General features: G+C 43.2%; 1 protein-coding gene across 1 annotated transcript in view; it reads right to left on the bottom strand.

Annotated features, from left to right (window-relative positions):
* LOC115199226 (neurexin-2-like) overlaps positions 1 to 24,892 on the bottom strand; it is an 840,225-nt gene that overhangs the window by 665,508 nt on the left and 149,825 nt on the right. The window contains exon 3 of the mRNA XM_029761850.1: positions 11,169 to 11,186. Coding sequence (XP_029617710.1) covers positions 11,169 to 11,186 — 18 coding nt within the window. The remainder of the gene's footprint in view (positions 1 to 11,168; positions 11,187 to 24,892) is intronic.

The following is a 24,892-nucleotide window of genomic DNA, read 5'->3' as shown; positions in this document are numbered from 1 at the left end:
GAGGGGGGTCAGGGTTAATTTACCCAGTAGGGAGGGGGTCAGGGTTAATTTACCCAGTAGAGAGGGGGGTCAGGGTTAATTTACCCAGTAGAGAGGGGGGTCAGGGTTAATTTACCCAGTAGGGAGGGGGTCAGGGTTCATTTACCCAGTAGGGAGGGGGTCAGGGTGTCATGAGTTACCAGGATCAGTAGAGAGGCAGAGTCAATTGCAGGAGACAGAGGTCTGGTAGATCGTAGTGTTTAATAACAATCCGGAAAACACAAGAAGCCGAAAGGCACAGGGCGCACACAATAATCAAAGAGGGAAACACGTTCCCAAAACAAATGGCGCACGGGGCGCAGCCCGGTCAATAATAGAAAATAGGGAGCAGTGCTCACTAACGTCTATACTGAAATGACATAAAACAATCCCGCACGAAATCCTGAACTGAAAAGACACACTAAATACCACCCCCACTAATGACAGACAAGAAACAGGTGAAGAACAGACAGACAAAACCAAAAGACACAGAAACATGGATCGGTGGCAGCTAGTAGGCCGGCGACGACGACCGCCGAGCACCGCCCGACCGAGGAGGGGCGCCACCTTCTGTGGATACTGTGACACAGGGTTAATTTACCCAGTAGGGAGGGGGTCAGGGTTCATTTACCCAGTAGAGAGGGGGGTCAGGGTTGATTTACCCAGTAGGAAGGGGGTCAGGGTTCATTTACCTAGTAGGGAGCGGGTCAGGGTTAATTTACCCAGTAGGGGTCAGTCAGGAAGGCTTTTCAAAGCACCTCCATGAGGTCCCTGCTCAAATCAACCCCTCATTATAGCACTAGTGTCTACGACACCCAGTACGTTAGAAGGAGGGCACGTCTTAACATTGGTTGTGTACATGTTATTTGATAAGACTTGAAATCCCTATTCATCGCAACTTTAAGTCTAGAACAAGCCCTGTAAATGGTAGGTGTGATCACATTAAACGTCATACGTGGGTTCTCAGATGAAGAGGAGGCTGTAGCCGAGGGGAGTTGCTATTTGTTCGCTTTAGGCAGGATTTAAGCGGAGGGAGGGAGGGAGCGAGAGAGAGAAAGAGAGAAAGAGAGAAAGAGAGAGAGTGTGTGTCTGAGGGTAAATCTTTGCAGGTGGGTGGACCCTTGCTGAGATTCAGTGCATCAGGTAAAGTCTTCCCTTCCAGCATTTCTATGACTGCGTATACACACCTATAACCAAGCAGAACTCCTACGCAAAAACACAACAAAAGTGTCAAATCTGCTCAATCAAATCCTATAGTACCCATGACGACCGAATACTGGTAGCCATTTTACTAGCAACACCATTTTCTTTCCAACACCAGAGACGAGGTCCCTTGAGAAATATTGAATCTGATCTGTGTTTAAGGTCACATCATATTGCATTTGCCCTCCACATTTTCATGCGGACCGCCAGCGACTGGGAGTAAAAGAATAGAAAGTGAAGAGGAGGAGAAGAGTGGGAGGAGGGGAGGGGAGGAGAAGAGTGGGAGGAGGGGAGGGGAGGAGAAGAGTGGGAGGAGGGGAGGGGAGGAGAAGAGTGGGAGGAGAAAAATACCACAATCAACTGCCATTACCAGCGAAATCCCTCTAGAATATTCTCCCCTTTAACGACAGAAAGAGGGAGGGCCTGAATGGTGACAAAAATCTTGTCTCACTCAAGTGTTACTCGTTTTCCATTATAAAATAGAGGGATAGATGGAGGGATAGATGAAGGGAAGATGAAAGAGAATAGCTGCTTTTCCATTTTCTCCTCTGATTCGGGCCCATTCATCTGGGTGGCCTATTGAGCTCCATTTTACCAGCCCATTTCTCTGAACGCCGCCACCTGTCTTTCACTGCCGTTGCCCATACACAATTGTGCCACTAGCTAAATACATTACGAGAATATCGTTCTGTGAGGGCATGCAACTACGAACTCCAGTCCAGCATCGAGCCCAGGGCTCTGAAACCCTGTTCCTGGAGAGCGACCCTGCTGTAGGTTTTAACTCCAACGCTGTTCCTGGAGAGCTACCCTCCTGTAGGTATTAACTCCAACCCTGTTCTTGGAGAGCGACCCTCCTGTAGGTTTTAACTCCAACGCTGTTCCTGGAGAGCTACCCTCCTGTAGGTTTTAACTCCAACGCTGTTCCTGGAGAGCTACCCTCCTGTAGGTATTAACTCCAACCCTGTTCTTGGAGAGCTACCCTCCTGTAGGTTTTAACTCCAACCCTGTTCTTGGAGAGCGACCTTCCTGTAGATTTACGCTCCAACCCTGTTCTTGGAGAGCGACCCTCCTGTAGATTTCCGCTCCAACCCTGTTCTTGGAGAGCGACCCTCCTGTAGGTTTTAACTCCAACCCTGTTCTTGGAGAGCGACCTTCCTGTAGATTTCCGCTCCAACCCTGTTCTTGGAGATCGACCCTCCTGTAGATTTCCGCTCCAACCCTGTTCTTGGAGAGCGACCCTCCTGTAGGTATTAACTCCAACCCTGTTCCTGGAGAGCGACCCTCCTGTAGGTTTTAACTCCAACCCTGTTCCTGGAGAGCGACCCTCCTGTAGGTTTTAACTCCAACCCTGTTCCTGGAGAGCGACCCTCCTGTAGGTATTAACTCCAACCCTGTTCTTGGAGAGCGACCTTCCTGTTGATTTCCGCTCCAACCCCAGATGTAACTGACCTGATTCACCTTATCAACCAGTTCAAACCTACAGGACTGCAGCTCTGCAGGAAAAAGGTTGGAGTGCCCTGATCTAGCCTTTATGCCTAGGCTGAAAATAACCATCAACTCCATCCAAGGAAAAGCGCAATCAATGCCATTGCATTTCCTTAAATTGAATATTTCCCCACTTCCTGTGTATTGCTGTAGGGACATTGTGCAGAACCAATGTGGGATTCTAAGAAGAACTCGGTTCAACGTAACCTTCACAGTAGAGGAATCTCTCTCCCTCACTCTCTCTCTCTCTCTCTGTGGCCCTATCTCTCTCTCTGTGGCCCTATCTCTCCCTCTGTGGCCCTATCTCTCTCTCTCTCTCTCTCTGTGGCCCTATCTCGACATAGTTGACTAGTAGCCCAGAAGAGAGGGGTCTTTTTTATTTTCTTAACTCTACCCTTCAGTGTGTAGGAGATGAGCTTTCTCCCTCTCTGGTCAAGCCCAAGTTTAATCTCTCCATGTGTCACACAGCCAGGCAAAGACTTCTAGGATACCTGTCAGTGGCATTTCGCATCATAACTAAATTCCAAAATGGATGCAGGTACTGTAGGGCACACACACAGTGCTGTCCTCTCCCACTTTGGAAAGACTAGAAATAAAAGGGGAGAAAGAAGAAATTCGGGCTCTCTTCCGTCTTCTTGAGCCATGGATGGACAAATCTGGTTATGGAAGTGACGAGGAGTGTCAGGCAGAAAATAGGAAAGTGTCAGCTCCCCTCAAAGCGCCTGCCATAACAGACACACCAAGCCAGTCAATATGTGTTTTAAGGATGGTCCTCGCGCCGCGCCAGACAAAAGACGGCCAATTTAGACCTGTCTTTTTGTGAAGGCTGCCTTAACCTCTTAAGAGCACAGACCCACTTTTCATGACTATATTTCAATGGAGTTGCGCAATAACATAAATGCATAGTCGTAGAGGCCTCCGTTGCTTTATGTACTACTGAACAGCTACACTGATTGCTTCTTTGATGATATTTTCAATCATTCAGACCGTAAAAGTGCATAATGAAATTGCACGCTCGATTTTACCCCCATTATAGAGAACATGTACTACTGTATCAAGGTTAAATGGGAGGATATTAGAGTGGGCGTTGGATAATGCACAGATCATTTTGATAGAGTAATGTCATTTGTGTGTGAACTGTGTTCGACGAGGGCAGAGTTAAGCAAAAGTCCTTATTGTGTAACGTATTGAACTCTGGCATACTTGAATAAGTGTGTCATGGATGTTATGTGGGTATTATTTGGAACACTGTGCACCGTAGCTAAATAAAGCCGTAAATAGAATGGCATTAAACACGTGGAAACCATGGAAACCAAGTATTAGATACCATTTCACTCATTCCGCTTCAGTCATTACCACAAGCCCATCCTCCCCAATTAAGGTGCTACCAACCTCCTGTGCCATATCTGGACTAAAGGATTGTGGAGTTGTATTACGAAAACTACCATTACACTATGATAAAGGGCGGAATATGATGGTTTTGACTGCACTGGGACTTTAGGTAATATGTACAGCACATGTTAATTAAGCTGTGCACCATTAGGGAGACTCAGGTGGAGAATACCCTCCTCTCCTACCTCCTTAGAACCACCTCCTCTCCTACCTCCTTAGAACCACCTCCTCTCCTACCTCCTTAGCATTGTGTGCCCTGTCCAGGTTGCCTCCTTCAACTCAATAAAGGAGCAATCCACTTCCCTCTATTGAGGCATCCCCCATAAGCCTCTTAGCAACAACCTAAGATGTTATCTGCTGGACCTGAGAGGGAACAACGTAGAGAGGGAGGTAGGGAGGGAACAATGTAGTGAGGGAGGTAGAGAGGGAACAACGTAGAGAGGGAGGTAGAGAGGGAATGACATAGAGAGGGAGGTAGAGAGGGAACGACGTAGAGAGGGAGGTAGAGAGGGAACGACGTAGAGAGGGAGGTGAGAGGGAACAATGTAGTGAGGGAGGTAGAGAGGGAACGAAGTAGAGAGGGAGGTAGGGAGGGAACAAAGTAGAGAGGAAGGTAGAGAGGGAACGACGTAGAGAGGGAGGTAGGTAGGGAACAATGTAGTGAGGGAGGTAGAGAGGGAACGAAGTAGAGAGGGAGGTAGGGAGGGAACAAAGTAGAGAGGAAGGTAGAGAGGGAACGACGTAGAGAGGGAGGTAGAGAGGGAACGACGTAGAGAGGGAGGTAGAGAGGGAATGAAGTAGAGGGAGGAAAAGGAAAATGTAATGAATTGGAAGATTAAAAAGGTGAAGAAAGTCTAGGAATACAGATAGATGGATAGATATCCTGGAAGATACAGTACATGAGAATAGGACAGAGTGTAAGAGCCAAAGGGAGATGAATAGAGAGAGAGAAAGAGAGAGAGAGAGAGGATTACAGGGATTGCATTCCTGACGGGGCATAAATTAAGCGATGGGAGATGACAAAACTAAAGACAATACAATATCAACTCCAAATGCCCCATAACCTCTGTTCCTCAGGGAAACACTTAAAAGACTATGTTAATTGTGTTAATTCACTTCGAATCCACCTAGGCACGGCAAATGAAGCAAGACACATTTTCATTTGAATACACTCAGGGGAGGGGAGACTTGGGGATTGGAACAAAATCCCTCCAAAATCAGAGCCATTTCAAGCAGAGCATTTCTACTGTCTCAAATAGCTAGAAGCATATACATTCAGGGAATAGCACAAATGCCATTTGAGAATACGTAGAATCACATAACGCATTCAGGAAATCATGACAAATTGGATAAAGACTTAAGGTGTTATACTGGACATTGACATACAGTACTCTTGAAATACATTTCCAGGGTGTTAATCACTTTGTTGATGACGTGAAATATGTCACTAGCTTCCATTATAACAATGTGTGAGTCCCTGAGATAGATAGATGCAGCCTATATTGCACCCCAATGATATTGTATGCAGGGATCTAACCATGGCCTCTCTTCCCACTGTGGGCCCTGGCCCAATAGGCAGCAACACACTCGACCGGCGGCCATCTTAGCGCAGGGTGGGCATCTGTCTGAATGGCAATCTCAAGGCTAGCGAACTGAGAGCCAGCAGAAGTCATCCTAATCAACATGAAGTGGGACCATGTACAGTTTATGGACGTTACAGACATGGCATTGGCAGTGTTGTCGAAAGCCTAAAGCAGTGTAGCTCCATCACTATAGAGTAGCGTTCAAGGCCACACATACACACGCACACGTTTCATTTGGAATTGCTGTTCACAACTGGAGCGCCCACTGCTCAGCCTTTTGACTTTGATATCACAGAAGCAGAGATATACAGTGTGTGTGAGAAGGCGGAATTTGTTGCCTGTGAGAATGGACATGGGTTGAGCGTGATCCTCCAGGACCTCAGCACTGTTTATCTCAAGTGTCCTGGTCTGGGGGAGAACGTGGAGGGAGAGGAGAAGCAGATCAATGCCTCCCTCCAAACGCCTCTGCAGCAGTACAGTACGTCATTCAGCTCTTATAACTCCCAGCTCTTTCCAAAGGCAATATGGAGGGAGGGATACTGTTTGTGAATGTGTTTGTTTTGTTTCATCATATCGGCGATATGACAATATGAGAAAACCAATAGCATTGTGGGGAACAAAGGGAATGTGCCATACAGGAGATGAAGAGGGAGTGTCTTGGTCTTGAAGTGTGTCTTTAGGGTTACAGTTGTTGTTAGTCAACAGTGTCTTTCAGAACCCCTCCTAAAACCACACCTGTTTTGTTTTGGTTGTTGTCAGTGACTCTTTTATAGTTCCCTCTTCTGTTTGAGCGACAACATTTATTGCTGGGGAACGTGACAAGATGAAAAGGAAGTTGGTGTCTTGGTAGCTGTAGATTAGACAGAGTAGAAGAATGGTGGTGGTAATCATACTAGAACGTTGTGTTCGTGCCATATAGTTTTTTCATTGTTGTTTGAATTGACTGTTTTGAGACGTACAACACAGTCAATACCGTGTTGTTCAATACTGTGTCGTACAATATCGTGTTGTTCAATACCGTGTTGTAAAGACATGTCTTTTTCTCTGTACTCCTAGTCAATTCTGAGATATCCGTTCATCTTTAGCTTTACATAACAAATAAGTTACTGAATAGACAAAGCTCAGAAGTAGCTTTGAATACATATGCATATAAATATATAAACTTAGACAAGACTCTTAAAAAATTCCAACAACAATAATATCCAAAAGTAGGTTAATGCCCTTCTGACATCAGTACCTTAATGTTCTATTGCTTCCTTGTTTACTCCACTATACTGCAGACATATCTAGGATAGATTTTTTTCTCTCTATTTTCTCTGCAATAAGAACAAAATCCATAATCTGGTTTGGATGATCCAGACTAATCTCCCATAACTACAGTACAGTCATCACTCAACCTGCAATCCCATATCTCCACTCAACATCAAACTCCCAAAGCTTATAGATGAACTCCTGGCCTGGATGTCCCAGAAAATAAAAGACCGTCAGCTAGAGCAGGGGGATTCGCTTGGTGCGTCCCTCAGCCCAAACAGATCACTGGGGAACTCGCACAGACCGTGTCGTAGCTGTGGATTTACTGTGATTCTTTATGACTCGTACTGTCTCTCTGTCACTGTCTGTTTGGCTCTATCTGACCATGCATTCAGTATGATGCTCAGAACAAAACAACAGAAATATAAATCAAAAATGTAAACTGATACAATTTCTTTATCGTTCGAAATATAAATCTGCTATATTATCTGTCAGTGGTCTTTGTAATGTGAATCCTGTGCCTGTTTGAGTACATCTGCATTACAGTATGGTTTCTATTACAGCAAGGGGTGTATTTCCTATGCCAAACCCAGGAAAAGAGCTTGGTTGGCCATCTCTGATGCAGCTAGAACTGTGGGGGTTGGCTTAGCAGTGAAAACGGGTCAGTGAAACCGCAGATCATCAAGCGTTGCCTCCACTGTCTGCCAGCGCAGTCAACCAACCGTGTTCCAGGGGCACCTCTGTCCCCCGGGCTTTCAAGGTCTCCCCGTTTCATCAATCTCCAGCAACCTTTACACGCACGGTCACTATCACTAATTAGACCAAAGATGGTGACGGATCAAGGCCCTAAAAATAGGACAAAAACCATGGAGCAAGGTGGCTTCTGGCTTCCAGGCATTCTCAAAGATGACGAATGAGACGATGAACCATTAGATAACTACCTAAAGTATCTGTGTCCTACTAATACACAACACACATCTCTGGGGGTCCTTATTCACTTCTTAATTAAAACATCATGACTTGGGAGAACACAAATGCCCATTACTTGGGGTGAAAGTTCAGACTTTGTTTTTTAGTGTGTACCTTATTACTGCCATTTGTCAAAGAAAACATTGGAAGCTCTGAACAAATAGCCAACCCTGGAGCATTTGTGGGGGGGAATTAAAAGCCCTGCTGCTTGTGCAAATGCTTTGTAAACCCTGGGGTACCACAGCCACAAGCCTGCAGATTAGAATCATCTTTCTTTTAGCCAATAGCTTTGCAACTGGGACACACCTGAAACACCAGACAAGGGCAATTGTCACATTTAAACTGCCCAAAAGCATCCAGAATAAAAAGTTAACCCAACTTCAACAGCTACCCTTGGACCAATGCAAAGTGTCTGCACGGTCCAAAATCAGTTTCAAATATAAGGATCAAATGAAATAACAAGCCAGACCAGATTTAAATCCCTACGTCCTCTCATTCCTGGTTAGTCTCTCAGCTGGACCCCCTGTTGGCTGTGTCACTGACGTGTGTCCCAGTTGGACACGGCTATGCAGTCTAATGAATGTTAATGGTCACCCAGGACCCCCATGGCTCTCTTGTTGGTCTGCTGGGCCGCTGCTCTCTTGTTCCCATTCTGGGAGGCAGTCGTGGCGGTTAGAGGTCTGCCGTCCACTCCTGTGGGACCTCGGCTGGGGTAGTCCCTCTGGGGCTGGGGCATGAAACAGATCGCCCCACATCATTGCAGCATGGGTCCTCGCTCTGCTCCTCTGAGTCAAGATCACAGACACACACACACACACACACACACAAAGCGAGGTAGCTGGCTGCCCCCTCCTAACTCCTCACACAGGCTTGGAGGGGCCACGGTACGGAGTGAGGAGCCGTCAGGGCATATCAGCCGGGAACGTGGAAACGAATGACCTCTGTCCCTTCGCTGTCCGCCCCCACCACCACCCTGACATTTTCCCATCAACGGCTTCAGCGCTTCCGACATGTGACCCCAGCGGCACGGGCGGTCGTGACTCGCCAAGCGCGTGAGCGCACACACACACACTGAGGGAGGAGATAGCAGGACAGGTCTCTGATCTTCAGATTCAAACGCAGCGGGAGAATGTCAGCTTCAAACCGTTTCTGTTATACAGCCCTGCTCTCTGCATATCAAACCCAGGTCACAATTCAAATTGGGTTCACGAAGTAAAGACAATCTGGAATATGCACTCCTCTCTGATTCCAATATGATGAAACAAACTACTCCTTCTCTCTGATTCCAATATGATGAAACAAACTACTCCTTCTCTCTGATTCCAATATGATGAATCAAACTACTCCTTCTCTCTGATTCCAATATGATGAATCAAACTACTCCTTCTCTCTGATTCCAATATGATGAATCAAACTACTCCTTCTCTCTGATTCCAATATGATGAATCAAACTACTCCTTCTCTCTGATTCCAATATGATGAAACAAACTACTCCTTCTCTCTGATTCCAATATGATGAATCAAACTACTCCTTCTCTCTGATTCCAATATGATGAATCAAACTACTCCTTCTCTCTGATTCCAATATGATGAATCAAACTACTCCTTCTCTCTGATTCCAATATGATGAATCAAACTACTCCTTCTCTCTGATTCCAATATGATGAAACAAACTACTCCTTCTCTCTGATTCCAATATGATGAAACAAACTACTCATTCTCTCTGATTCCAATATGATGAATCAAACTACTCCTTCTCTCTGATTCCAATATGATGAAACAAACTACTCCTTCTCTCTGATTCCAATATGATGAATCAAACTACTCCTTCTCTCTGATTCCAATATGATGAATCAAACTACTCCTTCTCTCTGATTCCAATATGATGAATCAAACTACTCCTTCTCTCTGATTCCAATATGATGAATCAAACTACTCCTTCTCTCTGATTCCAATATGATGAAACAAACTACTCCTTCTCTCTGATTCCAATATGATTAAACAAACTACTCCTTCTCTTTGATTCCAATATGATGAATCAAACTACTCCTTCTCTTTGATTCCAATATGATTAAACAAACTACTCCTTCTCTTTGATTCCAATATGATGAAACAAACTACTCCTTCTCTCTGATTCCAATATGATGAAACAAACTACTCCTTCTCTCTGATTCCAATATGATGAATCAAACTACTCCTTCTCTCTGATTCCAATATGATGAATCAAACTACTCCTTCTCTCTGATTCCAATATGATGAAACAAACTCGAGCCGAGACACTGGGGTGGGTAGCACAACAACTGCAGAAACTCTGATTCATGTTTTGGGGAAAAACTTTGAGTCTCTTTCCATAGCAATTTCCCCTGCGAGCTTGCTGCAGCCTGGGAGAGGGGTAATCCATCACCCAGCATTCCTGATAGGGGGAAACATGGCGGCCCCCCTCCCCGTCCACCAAACCTCACCGCATACAGCGCAGCACGGGTCAGATCAGCCTGCCTATCAATTACAGAGTCAAACGCGTCTGGAACGGCGTGTCTGGGGAGTTATCGGTAAACTGCTTGCTGCACCACCTCTGTCTGACTGATCCGGTTGATGTTCCTTCATTTCCCCCCCTGGTACGGCTGAGGAAATGACAGGCGGGCCCAGACAGACAGGGATCTAATGCTAATCTTCCCATATGTTAGGCTGAGCTGCGAGCTAGCCTAGCGACAAGCCTCAGGGGCTGATGTGGTCCCAAGGGCCCTGACTGGCAGCCCTGGCTCTTACCCGCTCTCCCACGCTGGAGGTGGGTGTAGAGGGAGCCGGAGGGAAACTTGAAACAGTATCACACGGTTCATCTGTCCTACTAGAAATACTTCCATCTCAACGACTTATTAGCATTTGATAATAGTCACATATTTTACTCCTAGGTTGAATCATTAATCACTTTCGCAAGTGCCAGCCCTGTCACATGTAGGAGTATAAAGTCCCAACTGAGAAACCGTATGCATCAATAGTTAAAATAAAATAATCAAACCAAGGAAGAAAAGAACGTAACTTTGAGAAGAGTAGGAAATGTTATATAGAGAAACAAAAGCTGCGGTTCCATTTTTAAAATAGCGTCATTTATGCCCCCGGGAGTCACCATAATCACTGTCCAATCGCACTGACAATGCCCCTCCCAAGAGGGAGGCCACAACAGAATGTACAGCAACCACCATCCAATATGGATGCCAACGTCATAGAAGAATCCATCTTAGGCCTGTAGGAGATAAATAGTAGCCTTACCTTCAACAGCATACTCTTCTGCATCAGAGGGGCCAACAAGGACAGGAAGCAGAGAGAGAGAGAGAGAAAACAAACAGATTAGACAGCATACTCTTCTGCTTCAAAGGGGCCAATGAGGACAGGAAGGCGAGAGAGAGAGAGAGAGAGAGAGAGAGAGAGAGAGAGAGAGAGAGAGAGAGAGAGAGAGAGAGAGAGAGAGAGAGAGAGAGAGAGAGAGAGAACAGATTAGACAAACAGCATTTGGAACAATTACCATATCCAGACATAATTCCAAAGTAGTAGATATCCAATTAATTACATATCCTGTCGTAGTTCCAATTTGTTAAGCAAATCACATGTTATCAGAGAAGAGGTCATTTACATGAACAAAAAAACACAATTTGATTCATAAGATCTATCCAGGCAAAATTAAATCATTTTTTTCCAATGGCTTGATTTACAACGCATGGAAAAACAACCGAAATGTGAGACTGCGAAATGAGAGGCCCTCTTCCAGCCGGGGGCTTCCATCAATTCTAAGAAAATCAACTGCAAATGGAAGGAACTGGGGAAAAATGTACATCAAATATAAGAGTAGGCCTGGGTCCAGTGACTGAACATTACATCCACTTATCCATCTTAACCACTTATCCATTCGACATCTTAACCACTCATCCATCTTAACCACTCATCCATCTTAACCACTCATTCATCTTAACCACTCATCCATCTTAACCACTATACATCTTAACCACTGTACATCTTAACCACTGTACATCTTAACCACTCATCCATCTTAACCACTCATTCATCTTAACCACTCATCCATCTTAACCACTGTACATCTTAACCACTCATCCATCTTAACCACTCATCCATCTTAACCACTCATCCATCTTAACCACTCAACATCTTAAAGACTCAATATCTAAACCACTCATCCATCTTAACCACTCATCCATCTTAACCACTCAACATCTTAACCACTCAACCATCTTAACCACTCATCCATCTTAACCACTCAACATCTTAACCACTCAACAATCTTAACCACTCATCCATCTTAACCACTCAACCATCCTAACCACTCATCCATCTTAACCACTCAACATCTTAACCACTCAACATCTTAACCACTCAACCATCTTAACCACTCATCCATCTTAACCACTCATCCATCTTAACCACTCATCCATCTTAACCACTCAACATCTTAACCACTCAACATCTTAACCACTCAACATCTTAACCACTCAACATCTTAACCACTCATCTATCTTAACCACTCAACATCTTAACCACTCAACCATCTTAACCACTCAACATCTTAACCACTCTATTACAAAAGTGCTGAATCGAGTTAGAGCAACCTCCCTAATGACATCTCTCCAACTCCATGATCTAGAGAGAGAGAGAGAGTCAAAAGAAGCCAGCTGTAAGAAAGATGCTTCTCTAGGATCATCATCACATAATCAAAGATCCACTACATTGGAAAAGCCTCCAGCCTCCTACTGTATCAGACCTTATGGAGAGTTGGACATTTTGATCTTTTACTTGGCCCGGGCCTTAGCGATAGTTTGTATTATCATAATCGACGTAGCTTTTGCTGCTTGTGCTTGTGCCTTTATTTTAGTATAATTTAATGTATTTTTTATGTATAGTGAAAGCCTGTGTATGGCGAGACGACCAGGAAGTGCTGTTTACCGTCACTTTTAGTATTAAGATTTTATGATTTCATGGCACGGCGGCCATTTGGGAACCTGCAACGTGCCATAGAGGCCCCAGTGCGGTTGCACAGAGTGTCCGGTGCAAAACGAGGTCAACCACTACACATCTATAAAGTGCACGTTCCTCAAAAAACTTCATTCACAGACTGCATTCGTCCAGTATACTAAGTGTGAACAGATCCGAATCAATGTCCACTTATCCATCTTCACTAGACGCTAGCTGTACGACACTGGCTTGATCGGTTCATACGAACATAATAATGTACGTATGCAGTGTTTATCTGTTTTCATCTGTACAGAGCTGCTTCTCTCAAATGCATCCTTTGTTGTGTCATTCAATGACTTGCTGTACGATTCATTTCCCCAGAGAAATATCTACAAGGTCTTCTCATTGAAATAGTATTCTATGTTGTCATTATACAGAGAGAAAGACTACAAAGAGCCTGGGTGGGTTGGCGTAAAAAGGCAATCGATGCCTGTGCCTGGGCCCCGCTGACACCAGAGAATCCCTTAGAACTCCTCCGCCACTCCCCATTGATTCTCAGATTAGAACACCCACAATGCCGCATGAGGCGGGCAGCTGCTGTAAAGCAGGAGGTCAAGAGAGAATACATTTTTGTAATTTAGCAGACACTCTTAACCAGAGCAATTTAGGGTTACGTGCCTAGCTCAAGGGCACATCGGCACTTTCTACCCTTGTCAGCTCTGGGATTTGAACCGGCACCTGCTCAGTTACTGGCCCAATGCTCTTAAGCACTAGGCTACCTGCCGACAAACCAAGACGTGGCTAGCCAATGGAGAGCGATGCATGATTCCACTCCAGAGATTAAGCCAGAGCTTGGTTGTCAAATGTAATGATTGTTATGATCTCTGGACATGGTTCTGTCCCCCCCCCCCCCACACACACCCCACCCCATCCCTCTGATTTGGATGGTTCTCAGCCTTGACTACCCTATCTTTTAGAGACACACTCGGCGAGAGCCTCCGAGTCTCTGTTCAAAGCAGGCAGTGCATGAAAGGGATGGCTCCCTTTTTCTCCAAACTCACGATTCATCGCTCAAGTAATTATGGGGCCTGTGTAAAAATGTTCCTCGGAGACGGTTAATGTGGATTGTATCCCGTTGTCCAAAAGTGGATGGAGCAGCAAACCTCAGTAGACTTTATTTTTCAAACAGTAGAGTTAACGTTGCTTAGGGAATTACTGGGAATATGACACGGAATGAAAGTGAAGGATCTGACGATGAAAGATAGTCAAGCGTAAGCTCTTATTTCAGGAAGCTGGGTTCCCTCATTGAGAATAGTGAGATACATAAAAAGCCAAGCAGAACATAATTCCTAACATTTCTGCACCTAATACAAATGCATTGTGAGCAAGTCTGTGTCCTTTAGGGATTGGACACTCCACTGGGTTTGTATACAAACATTACATGACAATTTTCAGGTTAGATACTGTGAGATGATGGTGTGTTTTTGTGATGCTGTTCCCACTTCACCGGAGCTAGACTTTCCCTCTCCCCAGAGAGCCAATAGCATGCTGCTTCAAGAGGGATCCTTCCAGTAAACGATTAAGATCATTATTCATCTAAAATGCTGTGATTATGGTCTGTTTTATAGACACAGGATGACTGTGTCTCTCTGGGGCATTGGAACTACAGAACATATTTTTGATTGAACAGGAAAGGACATATTTTTTATTTAACTAGGCAAGTCAGTTAAGAACAAATTCTCATTTACAAAGACGGCCTACACGGGCCAATTGTGCGCCGCCCTATAGGACTCCCAATCACAGCTGAATGTGATGCAGCCTGGATTCGAACCAGGGACTGCAGTGATGACTTCTGCACTGAGTTGCAGTGCCTTAGACCCCTGTGCCACTCAGAAGCCCACTCTGGAGCCCAGTAACCAAAAGGTTGGTTCAAAGTCACACTGCCGACTAGGTGAAAAATAGGTCAATGTGCTCTTGAGCAAGGCACTTAACACTAATCGCTCAGGATAAGAGTGTTTGCTAAATAACTAAACCTTATGGACTAGCAAAGAATATAAGTGGGATATAAGCAGAGAGATTCTCTGCTAGTCTTAACTTATTTGATGAACCTTATAGGTTTCTCTATTCCCCATAAGCAGAATCTCTCTGCTTTTATCCCACTTATATTTTCAGCTAGTCGTTACTTATCTGATGAACCCTATAGCGCTGTATGTTCCATTAGGAAAATATATAGTAGTTCAAGGCATTCAGTTCCACTGGGATCCTAGTGTTTCTGAGCACTCTGGGTTTTAAAGAATAAAATGGATCCCAGTCTTCCTACTACAAGTGTACGCAAGGGCTCAGAAATGAAGTGTATGCACCCCTTTTGGATACTTAAATATCTAGCTCAAGAAAAGTAGTGCTCTCTATTTCTCCTCCCCAGTAGTTGTCTAAACATCAGACTGTTACCATGGCTACAAGCCAGAATGTTGAATACAATGATATTTAAAAGTACTTTACCGGTTGTCCGTGTGGTTGGTCCTTTTAGTGAAGGAAGTGGAGAAAGGCTAACCATCTCCTGACGCATTTCACGTGATGCACAATATGTAAACAATAGCCGAATGTAACCGAATGTTGTCGACCAAAGCCCGTTCCCTTGCAATCAGCTGGAAGTGCTTGTAAAATTTGCCAGCTGATTGTGTGGGACAATGTTTGGTCTGTGCTTCGGTTAAATTCAGCCATTGTTGACATATTGTTCAAGCAGTTTGGATATTGTCTCAGATTACATCCTACATAAGAACAAAATCAGCAGACAACTAGTTTATTCAACAGCATGACTTGTGAGGGACTGTTCACAGAAAGTGAGCCTATATGTTAGAGACGAGAGAGGAGTTTTCCACGGTCAGATCCGTAGAGGCTACCCCAGGAGCAGACGTTTAAAATGGGGGGGTCAGATGGGATCATGGTCAGAATAACGTCAGAGCCCAAACTCGATTTGACAATAGGACTCAGTTGGGATGTTTCTTTTTTCACTCCCCAAGTCAAATGAGTGTGTACAACACCACAAATAGACAAATAAAACTTGAATCTGAGAGAATCCATACGCAGGCTGTTACAAAAACACAAGGGGGATGTTGGATTTCTTCAGCCTACTCTTCCCAAGTGGCTTTGGAGGCAAAACAGACTTGTGTCTATTCTTGTGTCTGTCCGTGCTTCTCCACCTGCATTGCTTGCTGTTTGGGGTTTTAGGCTGGGTTTCTGTACAGCACTTTGCGATATCAGCTGATCGAAGAAGGGCTATATAAATACATTTGATTTGATTTGATTCCATCTCTACTATGGAGAGAGGAATACGTGTGTGCAAGAAAATAATAAACTTTCCATTACTATTATTCTACTTTGTACAGTATAGAAATCATGCAACGAACTGGTGATGAAAGTCAACAAGCAAGTCATACAAGCATGTCTTTAATTCCAATGTAACCCTAGTTCCACCTTACCAAAGTAATTGATACCCAGACGTACTTTTGGAATCACACAGATGCTATTTCCCCACAGCTCAAATGTTTCCTTACATACTGCATATGTTTAATATAGGGTGGCGTCTTCAGGGGGTTGGGGTCAGTTTAAGTGTTCTTCTCACTTCCCTATTCACTATGCTGAAGGCTATAGGGTGTTGCTGTGGCAACTAACGATCTCATTGACAGCAGCTGCTCCACTGCACATCTGACCACAGTTGAGGGCTGGGAGCAACATTGGAAGGAGAGCATGGTCGAGATCAGTGGAGGCTGCTGAGGGGAGAACGGCTCATAATGATGTCTGGAACGGAGCAAACGGAATGGCATCAAACCATGTGTTTGATGTATTTGATACCATTCCACTGATTCCACTCCACCCAGTACCACGAGCCCGTCCTCCCCAATTAAGGTGCCACCAACCTCATGTGGTCAAGATCCTTGTCTCCGCCCTAACAATGGGAGTCGTTGTCCCAATAAGCAGATGGTCTGCTTATCGGTCTGCTTACCTTGGACAGATTTTGACAGGAGAAAAACCCTCACTTCACCTCCTCCTCTCTGGCATGGTCGACTTCCTGCCCGACTAGACGTGCAGGCGTTGCATTGCGTTCATTTTAAAATAATATTTTTGCAGGAATCTCTTTGTGAATGATTTTCACCGAAAATGTTATCTATGCCGAGCTGGGCAGCCTGAGCTTTTGCTATCTCATCAGCCATGGCGCTAGGCTTTGGTCTTCTTCAATGGTAGCGTGCCACGTCATCAACTGTGCAGTCGGGCATCAGATTGCTATGTCATACGATGTGGTTAGCTGATATGTTAAAAACCTATCCAGACGTTGTAAGTTCTGGTATTTGCTGCAAAGTAGTCAGGAAGGAACTCGACCATGACTGCTCACACTGGGGGAAAGGCTGGTGAGGACAGCAGGAGGTGCCATGCATAAGGAGCTTTTGCCATCTCTTACAAGTGGTCTGTACTGAAGAAAATATACCACTTCCAAAAAGCAATGGTCTGTGATTGTTCAGCAGTGCGTTGTAGACTACACATAACACACAATAGCACTACCAGGTCTTAGTCCTTGGTCAGCTCAGGAGCAGAAGCACTGAGGCCCACCCTCACAGTGGGAGTTCAAAGCCATGGCAGCCACACACCAACACCACATAGCCTAACAGCAAACATACAAATATGGAACACACACAAACACAGCACAGCCCCATGGTAGGTCACACCAGAGACCTGCAATGTGAAAAGCCACTCAGAGTTCAGTGACCATGTGAAGTGCTAGACTGTGAGTTGATCATTTCAAAATGGAGCTACTAGAACCCGATGTCACACGTGGCAGAGAGTTAGCCCTGAATGTTCTCAATTTCTATCAGCAAAGGTAAACACAGAGAAACACGAAGCCACAAAGCTATGACCCCCCCACCCCTTTGTAGGCAACAAGTGATCTTTAATTGAATATGTCTTAGGTCCTCTCCCACCAGTTTCCTCTCATTACAATTACATTTCAAATCTGACTTATTATTTTATATAGTGTGACTCAGTCTCTCTCAAACAGTCACACACATGCTTTCTCACACAAGGAAAAATAGAATAAATTCTACAAGCAACAAGCACTGTCAAAAATGATATTGTGACGAGCTCTCATGTTGAGTGGCATGTACAAGTAGCCTTGATCTTCTACAACTCCCATATTACAAACAGACAATACTGGTTTAAAATAGAAAAGGCATGTGAGATAGCAAGAAAGAAAGAGTGAGAGCGAGAGTGTGAGAGAGAGAGTGAGAGAGCGTGAGAGAGTGAGAGTGAGAGAGAAACAGCGCCACAGGTAACTTCCACAAAGCTGTGAACGATCTGAGACAAGGCAAGAAGGGCATTCTATGCCTTCAAAAGGAACATAAAATTTGACATACCAATTAGGATCTAGCTAAAAAAAATACTTGAATCAGTTATAGAACCCATTGCCCTTTATGGTTGTGAGGTCTGGGGTCCACTCACCAACCAAGAATTCACAAAATGGGACAAACACCAAATTGAGACTGCATGCAGAATTCTGCAAAAATATCCTCCGTGTACAACGTAAAACACCAAATACTGCATGCATAGCAGAATTAGGCCGATGCCCGCTAATTATCAAAATCCACAAAAGAGCCATTAAATTCTACAACCACGTAAAAGGAAGCGATTCCCAAACCTTCCATAACAAAGCCATCACCTACAGAGAGATGAACCTGGAGAAGAGTCCCCTAAGCAAGCTGGTCCTGGGGCTCTGTTCACAGTGTAAGACACTCAATAGAGTTTGAATAAGTCAGTTCTAGGAAGTTATTTTCATCAGGGTGCTAACAGTTTTCAGTAGTGGAGACAGAATAACAAGAGTGATTCTGAAATATTTCCTAATTAGACATACACTAATTAGGCGGGATATGATAGTTTGCTTCATTCGAGTCGACTGGAGATGAGACGGAGCAAAGAGGGTCAGAGAACCGTTAAACGGAGGAGCACAAGACAGTCTGCCAACAGGAGAGGGTTATCACTGTCTGGAGTTAGAACATAGTAAAGTGTAGAAAAGTGTTAAGATGTGTGTTTGGTGGGATGGAAAAGGATAACTTTACTCAGAAATAAGCCTGCTCAGATTTAGATTTGCCCAAGGGCTAGTCTTCTAAGAGTCCTTAAGAAATATAAAAAACATACATAAATGAGAAAAACAACAAAAGCAAGGTAGAAGCACAAAAACAAACAAATATCCACATTCCTGTTACCTATACATATTAGGAGTTACACATTTTCTATCATTTCCTTGATAGTCGGCCATTTGAGTGCATTATGTAATTCTATGGAAGACCTCTGGTAACCACGTTGCAGAACCGTTCTGGCTGCCTTAGCACAAGCTATCTACAGTCCTTTTAAGCCACCAACACCGCATTACTCTATACGACAGGGCAGTAGTTCACTATGGATGAGAGCTTCTGAGATTTGTAAAAAAAAATGCTCTGGCATATATTTCACAATTCTTCTGAGCATACAGGAGGAGCCAATGATTTTGTTGCAAAGCTGTGAAATGTGTGTTGACCAAGGAAGACTTTTGCCTAGCTGTACACCTAACAGCCAAGTCTCTGAAACTTCTTCTATGGGTGTCTCGCCAACTGCTTCTTCCTTTTTCTCTTCACACATATTAGCATTGCCTTGGTTTTCTTTGAATTTAGCACTAATTTGTTTTGGGTTATCCAATTTGAAATACTTATGTCAGCCTTATTTAGCTGCCCTCCAGAATTGCCTATTACATAAACAGTAGTTTAGTCAAAAGCACAAATACTGTTAATGTTTGAAAGAAGCAATGTTTGTGTTTGTTGATGGTACAGCTAAAGCTGTGGCCATGAAATGTTGTCAGCCGGTGACTGTCATGCAAAATAACTGCCATTCTCACGGTAATTCACCGTTAATTAACATAAACAAATTTAGCATCTCCTGGCATCCACAAGTGTCTGATGAAGACCTTTGGAACATCAACATTTTAAAAAGTTTAACAAATCCATGTAATATTGCCTACACCTTAAGAATAAAGAAGAATACAATTGAACATAGTTGAATAAAATAGAATATTTTCTCCAAACGATTTGAGGGAGTGCTCACAAAGAATAGGTACTCCTATATAGCCAATTTAGAATTATTTATGTAACTTTAGTTGTGATACAAATGTTGGGCTATATCTTTAGATTTCTTTGATCAATTCTAAGGCTGCATGATGCGACTCTAAAGATTATATGAAAAGGCATGAGCTCTGCTTTGTTTTCTTGCACAGGCTGCACACACTTCATCAGTCTCTCATTCACAATTTGACAAGCACTTGATAATGCCTTGAATTTCCCAGCTGTATCCCCTTTGTGTGGCCGGAATTCCCCCTAAAACAATCCATGCCTTTTGCGGCCAGTGGCCGTTGTGCCCTTGGGCTGAATATAATAGTTATAATTTCCTTCTCCCGACTGCTTGCCGAAACACTTCTCATTCAAATTGCTCTCTGTCACGTGATCAGGTCTTTCTCACAGGTTACAAGTGAAAGTAGGCTACTAATGATCATCAGCAGCATCAGAGCTTGGAAAAGCCTAATTACCGTGACTAAATGTTCACGTGGAATTTGACTGCCATCATGACTCGTGATAATACGGTCACCGTAACAGCCCTAGGTACAGCAAGCTCATTGGGGACAGGGAGTGCATCCAAAAGGCTGGAAGGCAGTGTCAATATTTGGGGCCATGTTCAGAATCCCCAGAGAGAGGATAGAGACACCTCAGATGTATTTGTACTGACAAGCTGCTGGAGGTTTCCCACATTGTGTGTCTGCTGTCTGTTTGTCTGTCTGTCTGTCTGTCTGTCTGTCTGTCTGTCTGTCTGTCTGTCTGTCTGTCTGTCTGTCTGTCTGTCTGTCTGTCTGTCTGTCTGTCTGTCTGTGTGTGTGTGTGTATATATGTATGTTTGTCAAGTTTGAATGTGTTTGTACTATTTAACCATGTGTGTTTGTCAAGCGTGAATGAGTCTGCACTATTTAACCAAGCAAGCATTTCCCTGGCTTGAGAGAGAGAGATATTACGTGCACCAGCATAGCTTACATAATGACACTTGATTTCAGTAGATTGAGCATTTATTTTAACTTAATTTTGACTTGTAATATAATATCATTCATGTGTCAACATCATAATAAAAAAATTGATGATGGCCGAGACACTGACATTTCCCCCCTCTCCATCCAGCTTTTGAAGCACAGAGAAACAGTTCCTTTCCTTGACAGGGTAAATGATCAGTGTAAAGACGAACAAGCATTGAACAACATAGCAGCTTGTTCTGGTGGGGCATTTTCAAAATGTCTGCTCGCTTTGAGAGGTTGTCACTCGCTGCTACATTAGCAGGTGACACAGATGAGATAAATCCTGTCAACCACAGCAGGGGATGCCAGGCACGATTGAGAATCCTTTCAGACTTTCTGCAGAGCCACAGGAGTGTGAAAAAGTGGGTTAAGAAATAAACAAAATGTCCTCGGCTTTGAGATGACAACAAGAGCAGTCGAGGTGGATAAGGGCTACGTTTTGTGAGGAAAAAGCACCGTAATAGTATTTCTTTAATCCTGCTTTAAAAATGACCTAGATAAGTTAACTTATCTAGCTTTTGTCTGAATATTAGGAAAACCTGGTCAAATGACATCAAAAAGGCATATCCCTGTCCTCGTAACACAACACAAATCCCCCAGTGATTCCAAATTAAGCCGAATGAGAATAAAATAGATGTGATTGGATTAACTAATTATATAAGGACAATTGCTGAATGACTGAAAATATTGGTATATTTTGAGGTAGGAGCCGTAACTACAGTATAGCATGTTGATGACAGACAAGGAGTACTGAGCATCATAAAATACTCCGTCTTCATAAACGTTATCTATCAACTATAACGAACAGCGAATTGGATTACATGTAGCGTGTAAAATGTAAACGAGAAGCTCCTATCATAAACTGCTGGAACAAAAAAAGGCAAAAAAAACTAAGAAAGCCAAAGAAGAGAAGTTGAAAGAACAGAAGAGTTTGACTTCATACGGTATCAGCATGTCAGTCCCAAACTCCTTCGCTTCATTCCCTCCATTAAACATGTTATCAGTGAAATAGAAGGCCTACTTGCACGGGTTCATCAACCTTCCACTGAGCGACAGGGGGAAGCAGCACAGAAGTCAGTCACACTCAAATGAGGACATTTGGACATACAGTACAGTGCAGTACACTGTTAAAATGAACTGCTTAGTAACACTAAAACTAGTGGCAACTGAGCTGCCACCAACTTGAAGGAGACGAAACCTTATTGAAACACATCATCCTGAGATGTTTTGAAACATGTCATGGTGTCTTGTAACACCACTTAATCAATTGTTGTGCAACACCTTGTGAAGGACTGGTAGCACTGGTAGCACTAAGAGACAAGATTGAGTCCTGTTTAGTGCAGAATTAGATACCTTCTCTTTTGGTATAGTTTCCTCTCTCTAAAGCTTAATAACACCATTATCATGCAAAATTAGATCCCTTTTTCTGTAGTGTCTTGATTGTGACATTTTTTTATGCATTTGATCTTTTACAATTTTATACAATTTTAGCAGTAATTGTCAAGCAAAGCGTTCAAACCACCAGCTGTAACTGGAGGTTGAACTGCAAGAGTTCAGGATTCTATACATCTTCCATTGACAATCATGAACTGGGAATCGGTCCATTCATCATGATCTATCATACCTCATGGCACAACAAGCTTAATACTAATATAGAAATATACTTTTTGTTCATCAAACATGTATACAACATTGTGTGAAATAATCAAAAATCGAAAAAATGAATTACCCACAATCCTCTAAAAACATCAAGTGGCAAGATATGAAATGCAAGGTGATTAAAACCAAAGACTTCCAATGACTTCAATCACTCAATGTTCTTTTCCTTTGATTATCCTCATGAAAGATACTTACATTTTGAGCAACATATTAAGTTGGATTTATTCTTACATTATTTTTGGTAAAATGAAATTAACAAATCATTGAAAGGACGTACACATTATTGTACTATTGATGTTGATGAATGTGTTGTCCACTATGAATAAATAAATATTTTGACAGAGAAGTGGGAGAAACAGATTGAAGGGAGCAGGGAACTGAACCCTGGTCTTTGGTGGGGAGAGGGGTGACATGGGTTTAATCAAGGTGCATTAACACTACACCATGGGCTCAGCATGACCTGCAATAATTTTTATTATGTAAATGTTGGCAGTTTTTTGTTGTCAATTTCAATTCACCCCAGAATCATTTCTTACAGTGTGGCTTAGTGGTTGAGTGGGTAAAAGGTCAACGAAATGTACCATTTTACTGCCACTCCTGTTTCTAATCTGTCTAAATAAAGCATTGAAAAAAAGGTGGAATTACACAAAAAAAATATTCTCCTTTGGCCCTTATCATCAATCATTATTTAGGCTATAACCCATTGTTTGTATGACAGACAGCTTTTGTGTTTTGATCACAGGAGTTTGGTGGCATATTAATTGGGGAGGACGGGCTCATGGTAATGGCTGGAGCGGAATCAGTGGAACGGTATCAAAGGGAAGGGAGACATAAGGTAGTCATTTTAAAGGTAGTCGTCCATTTTTAAATATTTCCCTTGGTTTCTATGTGTTTGATGCCATTCCATTTAATCCGTTCCAGCCATTATTATGAGCTATCCTCCCCTCAGCAGCCTCTTGTGGTTTTGATGCTGCCTTTTACATGCACTGAAACCCCAAAACGTGTTTTCACAACACTCTCTTAGAAACACCAATATTCAGGTTGAAGAACCACTGTGGGTGTTTCAGAGTACTTCATTGGTGTTTAGAGATGATCTATTTTTACAGTGTAGCACATGCCTGCAATACTGTCCTGACACCCCTGAAGGACAGTTATTGATCCAATAAAGAAGGAAACAAAGGGAAGACTGTCATTGGTGAATTAAGACAGAGAACATGGGTCATCCTTTTGTAGGAACTATCTATATTAAGACAATTCCATCAACGTTCATTTTAAATGTAGACATCTATTTGAAATGGAGAATTGGAAGGGAATTTTTTTTAAATGGACGACTACCTTTAAAATGACTACCTTATGTCTCCCTTCCCTTTCCAATTCTTCTCCATATCAAAGATTCATTCTACTGTTTTATTCAATACAATTTACAGGTACCCAACCGCGAGTCATCACATTGACCTCACATTAACCTCACCTTGACCACTTTCTAAATGGTACAGAACAAGCTTCACCTCGGGCTAGCATCTCTAACCGTCAGGAGAGATGTTCAAAGGTCATGCACAATTAGACTCCACCAGGAGAGCGGAGATCCACCTCACCCTTACTCACCCATGTCAGTCACTGTCTCTCCCCTGCTCTCCTCCACACTGCTCCTTCACTCCTGACTCGACTGGCAGGTTAAGACACATCAGCATGTTACCTCCTGACATGTTTAACTTCTCATATCCTAACCAGACAGGTGATGGAGAAAGCAATGTGTCTGGCCTGTACAGGCTGAAGTCCACAGCATGTTATGTACTCCAGTGTAGTGTTTTGTATTTTGTGCACAGTACTAATGTTAAATACCACTTGCAGTGCCTTCAGAAAGTAGTCATACCCCTTGACTTATTTCACATGTTGTTGTGTTACCACCTGAATTCAAAATGGATGAAACATATTCACCCATCTACACACAATACCCCATAAAAGTGAAAACATGTTTTTTGAAATGTTATCAAATTTATTTGAAAATGAAATACAGAAATAAAATAACAATTCTTCAAGCTCTGTCAAATTGGTTGTTGATCATTGCTAGACAACCATTTTCAGGTCTTGCCATAGATTTCAAGCACATTTAAGTCAAAACTGTAAATAGGACACTTGGTATGCAACTCCAGTGTATAATTGGCCATGTGTTTTAGGTTATTGTCCTGCTGAAAGGTTTATTTCTCTCCCAGTGTCTGGTGGAAAGCAGACTGAACCAGGT

Source organism: Salmo trutta, chromosome 8 (genome assembly GCF_901001165.1).
Source record: "Salmo trutta chromosome 8, fSalTru1.1, whole genome shotgun sequence".
Classification (NCBI taxonomy): domain Eukaryota; kingdom Metazoa; phylum Chordata; class Actinopteri; order Salmoniformes; family Salmonidae; genus Salmo; species Salmo trutta.
Note: the sequence above shows the minus strand (reverse complement) of the source record. Positions and strands in the feature narration are given on the sequence as shown.